The sequence below is a fragment of the Hyperoodon ampullatus genome (assembly GCF_949752795.1).
Source record: "Hyperoodon ampullatus genome assembly, chromosome: 3".
Lineage (NCBI taxonomy): Eukaryota > Metazoa > Chordata > Mammalia > Artiodactyla > Ziphiidae > Hyperoodon > Hyperoodon ampullatus.
Window position 1 is genome coordinate 148,317,178 of NC_136916.1, and position 12,519 is coordinate 148,329,696.

A 12,519-nucleotide genomic window follows, 5' to 3' on the forward strand; every position below is an offset into this window, starting at 1 on the left:
AAGTCCATCCATGTTCCTGCAAATGGCAATATTTCATTCGTTTTTACGGCTGAGTAATATTCCATTACACACACACACACACACACCCCACATCTTCTTTATCCATTCATCTGGACACTTAGGTTGCTTCCATGTCCTGGCTATTGTAAACAGTGCTATGAACATTGGGGTACATGTATCTTTTCGAATTAGATTAACATTAACTTTTAATAGGTAAGTGGCAGCAACTGCGATGCCATTTTTAGTTACATTTAATCTCCTCATTACAATCCATGAAACTCTGACCCCCTCAATCTGAAAGACAAGACTGAACAAACTACCTTTTCTATCCTCTATCCCACCTCTACATCTTTCATTCATTTCCTGATGAGATGTCCTGAGAGAACACGCTCAATAGAAAGACATGGTTTTTAGGGCTAGGCCAATTCCTTGACCAGAAGAATCTGTTTTGTTTGGAGTCATTTATGGATGTTTCCTAAAAAATGAACCTTGTAAATCACTTCTCACATGCCTTCAAAAAGAACACTAATCATATCTAAAGCATATGCCTATATTTGCTTGCCTTTACCTATTGCATACATTCTCCCATGCTTTCGAAACAAAGAAGAGCCAAGGCAGAAGCAGCTGAATACCAATATGTCTCCTATAAACCTGTTTTCTAATCCACCACACTGAGATTCTGCTTGCAACCCCAGCTGTTTTCTCAGGTATCTTTTGTGCCTTGCCCTCTCCACTTTTTTTTTTTTACTATCTCCTGTTGAACTCTTCAGCCTTTGAAGCCTCACTCAGGAGTTAATGAAGCAAAGACAGCATCAGTTCAAGAGGGAGTAACTTTAAAGGTGCAATTAAACTGTGTTGTAAATGCATTCCAAAGTCCTTCATGCTATGAGAGGAATTATGTCCACTCAGGCTTCTCTTCTCATCATCCAAATTATAAAACACTAGGAACTAAGGAATGGATGTAGAATGGGTGCTAACTTGACTGAATTCTGAATCCCATTTCCTTTCTCCTGGAGCTCCCCTTTGAGCACTAGAACTTTGGTCAAGAGGATCCCCAAGTTGATAAGAAAAGGGTTCGTTGTGGTGATAGGGAAAAGCACATAGTGGGTATCAAAAAACCCACCATCGTTGCACTTAGAGTTTCATAAATAAGAATGTTCAAGGGCAGCATATGTTTCCTTCCCTAGTATGAAATAAAATTGATTCTAAAATTGATTCTGGTTGTATTTTTCCCCATTTATTTTAATTTGGTTGTCAAGCTTTATCTTTAGGGCACATTACCTTGAAGCTACGACCTGGGTTGCAAACATACTGTTATAAATTTCCTTTAATGATAAGCAAAAGTTTCAGAAGACCCCTGCCTGTGCCAGACAGGTTCTTCAAAAGAATGACAGTGAAAGGAAAAAAGCCAAACACACTACTGAAAATTACACCACATGATTTATTCACAACGTTACAAAAGCCTGGTGGCAGCAAATAACACCTACCCTGTGCTGCACTCTCAGGGACACAGCATAGCCTGCATTACGAAAGAGGTCTACAGCATCCTGGTGCAGCAGGTTCTTTAGGTCTTGGCCATTTACCTGCCAAAAACAGCAAGGAAAAGTAGTAAGAGATGTAGAATGTGAACTCTCATAAGTCAAAGATTTACTTTCCTGTGACCAAAGATTTAAAAAACAAACTCCTACAGAGCAAATTCCAAGGGCTAGAAGAAGGGGTAAAGTTACTTAGAACTCAGAGTAACTTTTTTCATTTTTGAAGCTATGTTTTCCTAGAGCTGAGGTTACATGGGCCATCTGAAGAGCACCTAAGTTTAAAACAACAACAACAACAACAAAAGGAATCTCTCCTTTCTCTGAGCTCCTACTGCCTGCCCTGTTTTGACACTTGGGATTCTGTTACTGTATTTGTATGTCTTCCACGAGCATCAACCTGCTTCCCTACAGCTAACATGGTCTCCCAGGTTACCACTCTATCCTTTATATGTCTAATCCCTGGCATGGCCAGCTTCAGCTCTAGAAACACAACTCGGAGAAGCTCTTCCACAATTTAGTTTGATGTGGTACAAATCTACTAGCTCCTTCTATTGTTCTTGTTTTCTTTTGAACAATTTCCCTTGATTCCATGGATATCCCTATTCTCCTCAAATTTACTAAAAACCGTATTTCTGTGATGATACAAACTTCTAAAATGTTTCGGTGAAGGTGAGTCCTACTACTTAAAGGTGAGAGATGTGAAGGGCTCTGGTATTAACACTTCTCAGTGTCAGGAGTGACACCGGCCACAAGTGGTATCTATTCTATGCTGCACTCAGTGACACAGCATAGCCTACTTTATGCAAAATCTACGTATCTTTTATACATGTCAATGTCAGCAACGGCAGCAAGAACATCTAATATATTTGGTAGGTTCTGTGCTATATGTTTTACATACATTATCTCACTGAGGAATCACAATAATCCTATGAGGTAGACACTATTTTTATCTTGTTTTCACAGAAGAAAAAACTGAAGCTTAGTAAGGCTACGTAATTTACCCAAAGTCATAGTAAGTGTAGAAGCTAGGGCTATAGGGGTTTTATATCCTGGAAGGAAGACTAAAGTGCCCTGGCCTTTCACTGCTCCTTCTGCACTATTTTCCTCCACCTTGACTCACCAGCTATTCTTTGCTCAGCTGAAGATCAAGTCACTGACTTATTCAACCTTCTCATCTTCCTTGTCACAGTTTTCCTTCTCCAAGAGGTTCAAAATTGTCCCTCCACTCTATTTCCTGCCAATATCCTTTTGAATTAATCTATCAATACTTTGGCCTTATAAACTGTCTACCTTTCCAAAGTGAAGAATTCCAGCTCTATTCCATTCTAATCGCCAACGGGCAGAAGCCTTCAACTTCAACATTAGGCATGCTACAGCTCCAATATCTCAAACTCTTAAAAAAAAACAATTTCTACTTTCTTCATACCTCCTATACCTCTGTGAATGCCCTCTTTATCCTCACCAAAGCATTTTACACATCTAGGAGTTCCTAGTATTTCAAAAAAGCACTTGGAAAACTATTAGAATCCCTCATCCCCATGATCTTCTGCCATCTTTCCAGTGCTGGGCAACACACTGCATTTACTTTCCTTGTCATCAGTCCGTTTAATATTCCTAGAGAAAGATACACAGTCACATTCTCTACCACAGACGCATACTAGCCGGCTCCCGCTGCGTCCTTACAGCCCTTCTCATCTGGTGAACTCCCTAATAAATATGCACTGGTAGCTGTTCCAAGGCCTTTCCTACCATCAAACTCCAACTCCAATCACCTCTATCTTCTCAGCAGATTCCTTTGCCTTATCTTTCTTGAGAATACTGAGAACTTCTGAAAACACTTCTCTCCATTTTCTTTCCTTTCCCCTCAGTTCCTTGATATCTCTTAGTGCTGCTTTGCCCTTATTTCTGAATTAGAGTTCCTTTATCTAGGCTAACCCATTTACTAGTGCTCTTGATCGTATTCCTCCTAGCCTCCTTACAGAACGTAAGCAGTCACTTACCCTCTTGATTCCTTAATTATTATTGTTCTCTGCTCCTTCTCAACTGAAGTTACCCTCATCTATTAAAACACACACACACAAGTATTTCTTGGAACCCACCATCACCCTCTTCCCTACTTTATGCAAAATCTATGTATCTTTTATACATGTCAATGTCAGCAACGGCAGCAAGAACTTCTTGCTTCATCACCCTCTTCCCATCTTCTTTCTCTCCTCTTTGCCAATCTTTTTGAAAGAACTGTTTCATGCGCTGTCTCCACTTCCTCACCATCCGCTCCCTCTATTTCCTTGTGTTCTCAATATATGAGGTGGGGGTGAGGTGGGGGTGGGGTGGGGGGGCAGGGAAGAACATGCTGCCCCTGCAGGTCAGCAGTAACTTCCAACCACCAAATCCTACAGCCCTTTTTCAGTGTTCAGACCACCTCCTCCCTTCTGCAGTTCTCTCTTGTCTTAGCTTATGAACACTTGGATCTCTTAGTTCTTGCACTATTCTGTATCCCTTCCTTCCTTCTTAAGGTAAGTAAATATTCCTCAGTATCAGTAGTCCTTTGTCCTCTTCTCTCCCATGGTGAATTTTCACAATTTCAACTATCATCTGCTAGACAACTCCCACATTTTCATCCCTACTTCTACTTCTGGATTTGCCGGTTTCCTGCTGGGTACCTATTCTGCCAGCTGGGGCATATTCTGTTAAGACCCCAACTCAACATATCCAAAGCCTCTTTTTTATTTCCCACAAAACCGAACTATCCTGACTTCTTTCTTATTGACACAACCATTCCCTCAGACTAAAATTTTGGTAATATTTAAAAACTCTCTCTACTCTGTCAATCTTTACATACAATATATTGGCAACTCCTGTAGTCTAACATAATAACATTACTCATACGTTATTTTCTTTCTATTGCCTCTCTCTTTAGGTTATGAATACTTTTAGTTGAACTACTGGGATCGCCTTCTCTCTAATTTACTTTCCTCTGGGTCCTCCCTCATTCTAACCTATTCAAACATTATGTCTCCAGATCAATCTTCCTAAAGTATAATTCTGTTCATGACACTTTATTGCTCAAAAACAAAAACAAAACTGGGAGCAGGGGAGGAAAGAGTGCATGCCTGATTTCTCATTCTGGTATGCAAAGTCCTCCAGGAAATGAAGGACCGGAAACCTACCTTTCCAGTTTAATCTTTCATTACCCTTTCATACATCCTATGCTTTAGCTAAATCACACAACTCACTGATCCTGGGACATAAAACATATATTCTTACCTTCATACCTGTGCTCAAGCTATACCCATCATCTGAACACCTTTCCCTTTGAAAAAATTCTATTTATCTCCCAAGACTGATCTTAAATACGATCAGTCATGCTACCTATAGTGTAGAAATGAATACAGGGTTTTCTAGTTGATAGACTGTGATTTCATGCTACCAAGCCACCTTCTGATTATGTCTTGGTTTTTTGGCAGGTAGATTTGTCAAAGGGAAAGAACTTCAGAATTTCTACAACCATCACAGTGAATTCTCAGACTCAGTTTTCTAGTTAATTCCTGGTAGAGACAGAATAGGTACGAGATTGCTGATGGTAGTGGGAATACTCACGTAACTAAACTTGCCCATAGGGTAACTGCATTTCTCATTGTAAAGGAATAGGTATTTTCTCTCAGAGGCAGACAAATAAGTTAGTGATGCAGTCTTGTCAACAAATGCCAAAGATGTTATAGCTCCATATCAGAGCCAAGTTTCATAATGATATGAATGCAAGTGGGAAAACTGAGTCACTACATGACATTCAATGACAGGAATTGAGCTCAAAATAATCTTTGCTGTAGCAGTCAGTTTTAATAGCCGGGAATCACTGTATATTTATTATCATGTCTGGAGCTGTCTATCCATTTTACATGTACTAACTTATTTAATCTTCACAATAGCCCTATTAAGTTAGGAACCCCATTTTATGAGTAATAAAACTAGAGAGGCTATGCAACCTGTCCATGGGCATACAGAATGGAGGTAGCAAAGCTAGGATTCAAACTCAAGCAGCCCAGCCCCCAAACCTTCACTAACAACACTAAACTTTAGAAATATACATTGTAAGCAAGAATTTTATTTCTGCAGCCTATCGCTATCCATCACATTAATGTTGGAAATTAAATTTTTATTGGTTTTGGAGTTTCTGTTTTATGTGTTATACTATACGTTTTAGAGTTGTATGAAAACAGCGTTTATATGTTAATATTTTTATCCATTTTTATATATTGAAGTGGCATTCACATTAAAAAAGCAATTTAGTTAAGTGCCACTTCATTGACAAGGCCTTTCTAGATAACTGCACTAGATGTGAATGATTTACTTCCTGAATCTCCATACTATGTAACTATCTTAAAGCTCAAACTGATCTTTGTCTTATAACACTTTATATTGGACTGTAAATAACTTAGGCTGGATCTCAACTCATCATTATAACCCTTATAGTACCTGAATACTACTCTGAACATTTGAGTATAATAAATGCCGCACGATTTCCTGAGGTTTGGCTGCAGAGTATACTCTGCAAAAGCCATAACTACACAAAGCCTGGGTGACATTTATTGATATTACACAAAGCTGAAAGGCCTAGACTCTAATAGCAGCTCTAGCTGCCAATGACTCAGTGTGTAATCTTGGTCCTCACGTGAGTTTCCTTTTGCTAGCAGGGAAGAAAGACATTGGGTGACATCAGGCAAAAGACCACAGGCCAATTATACCTTTCAACCCTCCTAGTTAATTCTAAAGGTATCCTAATATGTGAGGTCAGTTACTCTAATTGCTTAAAAAAAAAAAAAAAAAGAGGCCCTTTAGAAATGCAAAGGGAGTTTCTTTTTTAAAGAACCATTTCTCATCCTTTGCCCAAGTATGCTGGAGGTAAACCAGCTCCATAAAACAAATGATGATTCTTTCCCAATTGACAATATATCTCTCTACTCCAAAGCCAAATCTGCTTTCCAATATTTACCTCCTCTAACTGTTTTTACGGATTCCAGCTCATACTGACTAACCTCCAAGTTCTGTAGATTTTTATCCCTAAATATATGTGGAATCCACTTTCTCTTTATCACCATCCTTACTAATATAGACCAGAGGTTCTCAAAGTATGGTCCCAGGACCAGCAGCATTAACTTGGGAACTTGTTAAAAGTGCAAATTATTAGGTCCCATCCTAGCAATCTGGTGAAGTTTGAGTTAGCTTTAACCTAAACTGCCTGAATGTCTTCTCCACACCCAGCCTACTTACCCTACTTAATCCATAGCCTATGCATCCACAGATTCCATCAGTGATTTTCCATTTACTGAGTAGTGATTTTTCAAATATAAGTCTGTTGACCCATTCCAAAAGTGGGTCAAGACCAGTATTTAATTTTAAGTAAGTGAAATTAGAAGAAAACACAAAATATTAGAATGTATCATATATAGAAGAAATAGGTATTATTTTGTTAAACTTTGCTTCAGTTATGTGTGTGTGTGCATGTGAGTATTTCCTATTATGGGTCATAATTCAAAATGTCTGAAAGACACTTGCCTACAACAGTGCTTCTCAAACTTTATTCATGGGCTTACCCAAGGATCTGTTATAATGCAGATTTTTATCTGAGTGGGTCTGGGTCTGAGGAGCTTCCTGAGACTCTGCATTTGTAATCAGCTCCCAGGTGACGGCCAGATTCCTTGGACCTCACTTTTACTACCAAGAGCTATTCAACTGAGAAATTTTAGAATACTGCTCAACTTGCTACTTCAGTTTCCTTAACTCATGATATTGTAAGTTATATTAAACTTGAGATATGACAGATTTGCAACATGCTAGAAAATTTTGCTAACTGAATGTTCAGAGTGTTGGGATTGTGGTACTCTAGTTAACCAATGGGGAGTCATACAATTTTTTGCTTTAACTGTGGTTGTTATCAATCTATGAGTTTCCTATTTCTTGCCTTAGGAAAGGAGTAAACTGAGTTAAAATATGTTTTCTTGGATGATTAATAATTTTGGATTGCCTTAGGATAATCTAACATTATCTTAGGATAATGTAAGAGTTACTGGAGCACTAACTATAGGATAATACAAATACAGATGTATAAAATATAGAGAAAGAATGGGCTCAATTTAATAAGCACTGACCTCAGATTATACTCTGGATATTTTCATTTTCCCCCAAAATCTTGAAGTGAATTACAATTTTGGGGGAAGGGTTCTCTTTTTTCATTAAAGGTGAAGGAAGAAAAAAAATAGATTATCTAGCTCCAATTAATCAAGCCAAACCAAAAAAGTTATAATTCATTCACAGAGTAAATAATTTACTAGATGCTTACTCTGTGCCAGCTACAGGCCTACATGTTGCGGATAGAGATGAGAAGACAAAGACTCGTCCTTAAAGGTACTTTGTCTAAAGGATTCTGTATATTTCAACGTCTCTGTAGCTGACTGGATGAGGATTTCTGGTGGGTCTTCCCCATTGATCTAAGAGCACAGACTGGTCTTTCATTTTCTTTTAATTTTCCATGGCACCTGGCACAGTGCTCTGCAGGCCATCAAATACAATAGTTAATACATGTTGATGACACTCAACTCTTTTATTCACCAAAGTAAGAATTCTGTTTGAAGAGAATATGAAATGCAGCTGACTAATGGCCCAATCCATGCCATTCTGTTATATAATAGGTTTGGTCAAAATGGAACATTAATCTGTATTCTATAATCAGCTACATCACCCTGAAGTTATAAGTTTCATTAAACATGTAGAGTTCACTGAGAATTGACTATTCTTAACTATCTACCTCCCTTCATTTAGGTAGACACACAGGAGAAATGAGAAACCTAGATAGTTTATTTTTTTACAAAAATATAATTTCCCCAGGTTCTCTGAGAACCTATATAAATATTAAAGCATTCTCACCATCACACACACACATACAAATGAACTTTGGGTAAGGACTCTCCAACCCTCATCTCAACTTCAGATCTTTTCTTCTATTGGTAATATCTGTTTTTGTTTCATGGTTGTCAGATACAACAGGGTCTTAAAAATCATTTACATTCATCCACAGTGATTACAAAAAATTAAATTTCAATTTTGATGAGAAAGGAGAAACTGCATGATAAATCATGCAGTTATTTAATTTTAGAACTTGAAATTAAGATAAAACATGGGCATTATTTAGGAAGAAATGGAAAGATTAAATTAATAGTCAATAATAACTCACCTGAAATCTAGACCACTTAATGATACTTCTATTAGTTACCCAAAATGGATATGTACTAAGGAAAGGACACATTATTAGTCTGATTATCTGGCAACAGTTAAAGAGTTGGAGCAAATTTTACAACATGGAAAAATAACCATGTGAGAAAACTAGGGAATCCCATAAAGAATAAATGAGAATATGGGCTAATAAATAATTTAGCATCATTTTACAGAGACTCCAAAGCCAATTATAAATGAGTACTTAAGTACATCAAAGAGATAAAGTGAGCTCAAGAATAGATGGAACCATTTAATGGTTAATACCTAACAAGTTCACTTAAGGATACAGTGGGAATAGGATGGTGAGACGATATTTCTTAAGAAACAGGATCTAGAATTTGAATTTTGGAGCAAATTCTTGGCAGGGAAACTGGAGTCAGGGAATATAGCCCTAGATAAAATAGAGAATATGCTGGCCTTTTCCTCTTGCATAAGCTCCATCTTTTTCTCTTTCTCTGTCGTCTTTTTTTCTCTCCGTTATCTGTCTTACATTTTTGCCTTTTCTTTGCCTGGCATTTCTTCCTCTCTTCTTTCACATACTTTTTCCTTGATTGGCTAGCACATAACCTTGAATCAATGTCGTACATATATTTGTAGTATTTTATATCTTGTAGAGATCTTTGTAGTAATTCTTTTATTTTGATAAAGTCAAGTCCTCTTTGCTAAAAATTTTAAAGACAAATGAGCTCAGTTTTTTAGATATCTACTTTTCTTTTCATTGACATTTATCTCCTACCATACCTTTTTAAAAAACTTGAGTGGGCTTCAAATAATTTCTCTCTGAGGTGATGGCTCACATAAGAAAGGCTCCTTATCTTGGCTTGTGTCTAATAAATTCCCTCACATTGAGGTTTACGTCTTTTTGTTCCCTAATTCTACCCTTAATAGAAAAGACTAATTTCAGTTTTTATACAGAACCATACATAAACTCTATTATTAAATAACCATGCAACTTTCTGTTTAGGATAACGAACCCTAGCTCCTCACTCATCTTTTAGGAGGCAATACAGTATATGGGTTAAGAGTAGAGGTTCCAAATTCACAGACCAAGTCCTCTGCCATACACTAGTTGAATGACCTTGAGCAAGCTGTTTGACCTCACCAAGCCTCAGCTTCCTTAGCTGCAAAATAGGCATAATAATTGTACCACTTCATAGGGTTGCTACAATATTAAATAAGTTTAAAGTTCTCAGCATATTGCTTGGCATACAGTGTTCAAAACTTTCTAACCATTCTCATTTTTCAATAATTTACCTTTAACCAAAGCTTTTTGAGTAATATGGCTCTCTTCTTAACCCCTGTATTTTTCAAGTCCCTCTTCACCATGGAGCCTAGTTCCCAGTGTTCTGGAGAGAATGCAGTTATCTGTCAAAATATTAAAGTGCATAGTTTCTAACTACATACTATACTTTAATCTTAACAACCCATTCTCAAGTTTTCCTTACTGTATTTCCTGATCCAAAAGGGCAGGCAGGAATCTTCCCAAGGAAGGAGCTGGGGGTAGGAACTAGGGTCTAGGGAGCCGGGGACAGTGAAGGAGGCGGAAGCCAGTTCTCACCGAGAGGATCTTATCACCCTCCTGGAGCCGCCCATCCAGGGCTGCAGCCCCGTTCTCTTTGATGCTGCTGACGAAGATGCCACTGTCATTGGAGACATACTGCTGATCTGTGCCACCGACGATGTTGAAGCCCAGCCCTAAGAAAATCATGGAGGAGTTGTAAAGGAGATAGGGGTGAAGAAGAAGGAAAGGGATTAGAGAAGATGAGGAGAAGGAGAAAGGAAAGGCCTTGTGGCAAGGGTGGGAGTTGGGGAGTGGGGGGCGGGTAGGAGGTGGGGAAGTTAAGACTGTGATGTAGCTGGTGGCTAGTCATGGGCAAGGTCAATGATTAGTACGATTATTATCACCAACAGAGGTCAAGAGTGCCGAGAGTTGCCCACTCAGACCAGGCAGGACTAAAAATACAAACACAATGATCAACATGGTTAGGTGAATATAAAAAGAAAGACCTATACTGAGCTTAGTGAAAAAATAATGGTGATTCTTTTAAGATGTGCTTCTGCTCACATTTGATTTTGATTCTGTTGGTGGCATTCAGAGGCCCCAAATCTTGACTTTCCTGCTTAGAAGAAGCTATGCTTTAAACTAATCGGCAAATGAACTGTTCCTTATTTAGTGGGAGAGAGATTCTTAAACAAACCATCCCCTCAATACTTCTCCGAACTTCAGGAGAGTTTGTGGATGGTGGTGCTTTGGAAGAAATGACCTTGGGAGTTCTTTTTTTTTTTTTCTAGGTTGAATTGAGGGGGCAGTACTGTAGGTGTTGGCAGAAAACCTGGGAACTAAAAAGGTAACTTATGCTTCATGACAGGACTAAATCACCAAATTCACTCTTCTTTCCTTTTATACCTCAAGTACAAATAACCACATCCTTGGGTACAGTGATTGCCAAGTTTTATTCACTATAGATAACTGATAACCTATTGATTAGCAACTACCCATTTCCCCCTTTTCCTAGCCCCCGGCAATTACCGTTCTATTCTTCACTTCAATGTGTGATTATTTTAAACAAGGATAAAATTTCAGTTATGCAAGATGGAAGTTATGGAAATCTGATGTACAACGTTGTGCCTTACAGATAACAACAGCCTTATTAGACACGTAAGAATCTGTTGGGAGTAGATCTCATTTAAGTGTTCTTACCACAATAAAATAAAATTGAATTAAAAAAAGAATGAAAATTGACTACCAAGGTAATTTCTCCATGGACCAAACACTAAGTTGTGGGAAGGACTTTATTTTACAAAACCATTTATAAAGGGATTTTATCTATGCAATAAAAAGAAATGAAAGAAAAGGGAACTTCCCTAGGGCTTTCTTTATGTCAGGTACTGTAGAATTCAAAGCCACAGTGCAAAGAGAAAGGAGATAGTTAGGAAACAATTGAAAAACAAATATCTGGCGGCACAACTGGAAAAAATAGCCATAATCAGTAGCCTTCTACTGGTTTCAATAGAAAACAGATACTTAAGGTGAGAGGAAAGCTTATAAGTGAACCTCACAATATTAACATAAGCAGTAGCGAATCAACCTATGATTTAAGGAAACACATGGCCAAAGAAGGAAGCAGCAGGAAATGTCTAATTGAAATATACCTCGTATACAGTGTACCTATAGCTAGAGAATGAAAAGAATACATAATAGAAAGAACTTCCACTGGAAGATGACTATTTCAACTTCTTTAAATGGTAGGGTATGAAAATTTTATGTTACTAAATGGTTTCCCTCAGAAAACTCTTAATTTGAATCATAGTGGGTGGGAGGGATTGGAAAGGGGATGTTAATTTAGATCAGATGGAAAGGTAGGTGGACCTTGATTATAAAAGGCTTTGAAATAACTTTAAGACTGTGACAGGTTTGAGCAAGGTGGTTGAGGCCAACCAGCCTCTCTCACTACTGGAAAAAACTATCTGGAGAAAATCTTCAATGAAATTCAACATCCTCACCAAACACTAGAGCTGCCTCTGGGGATCCTGGGAACAGGAAGTATGTGTTAAGCAGCTGAATGCAACACAGTAATTAGGAAGAAAAGGGACTCTGCTACCGGTTATTTAAAGCTACAGAACAGTGATTAAAAAAGGAGAGTGGATGGTGACCTAAATTGGAAGGAGATCCAAAACAGAGGGGCTATGTGTATATGTATAGCTGATTCAT

General features: G+C 38.1%; 1 protein-coding gene across 1 annotated transcript in view; it reads right to left on the reverse strand.

The window, feature by feature from the left end:
* LOC307049371 (synaptojanin-2-binding protein) overlaps positions 1–12,519 on the reverse strand; it is a gene marked incomplete at both ends in the record, with an annotated part of 35,302 nt that overhangs the window by 1,283 nt on the left and 21,500 nt on the right. The window contains 2 exons of the mRNA XM_079698897.1: positions 1,488–1,583; positions 10,366–10,502. Coding sequence (XP_079555023.1) covers positions 1,488–1,583; positions 10,366–10,502 — 233 coding nt within the window. The remainder of the gene's footprint in view (positions 1–1,487; positions 1,584–10,365; positions 10,503–12,519) is intronic.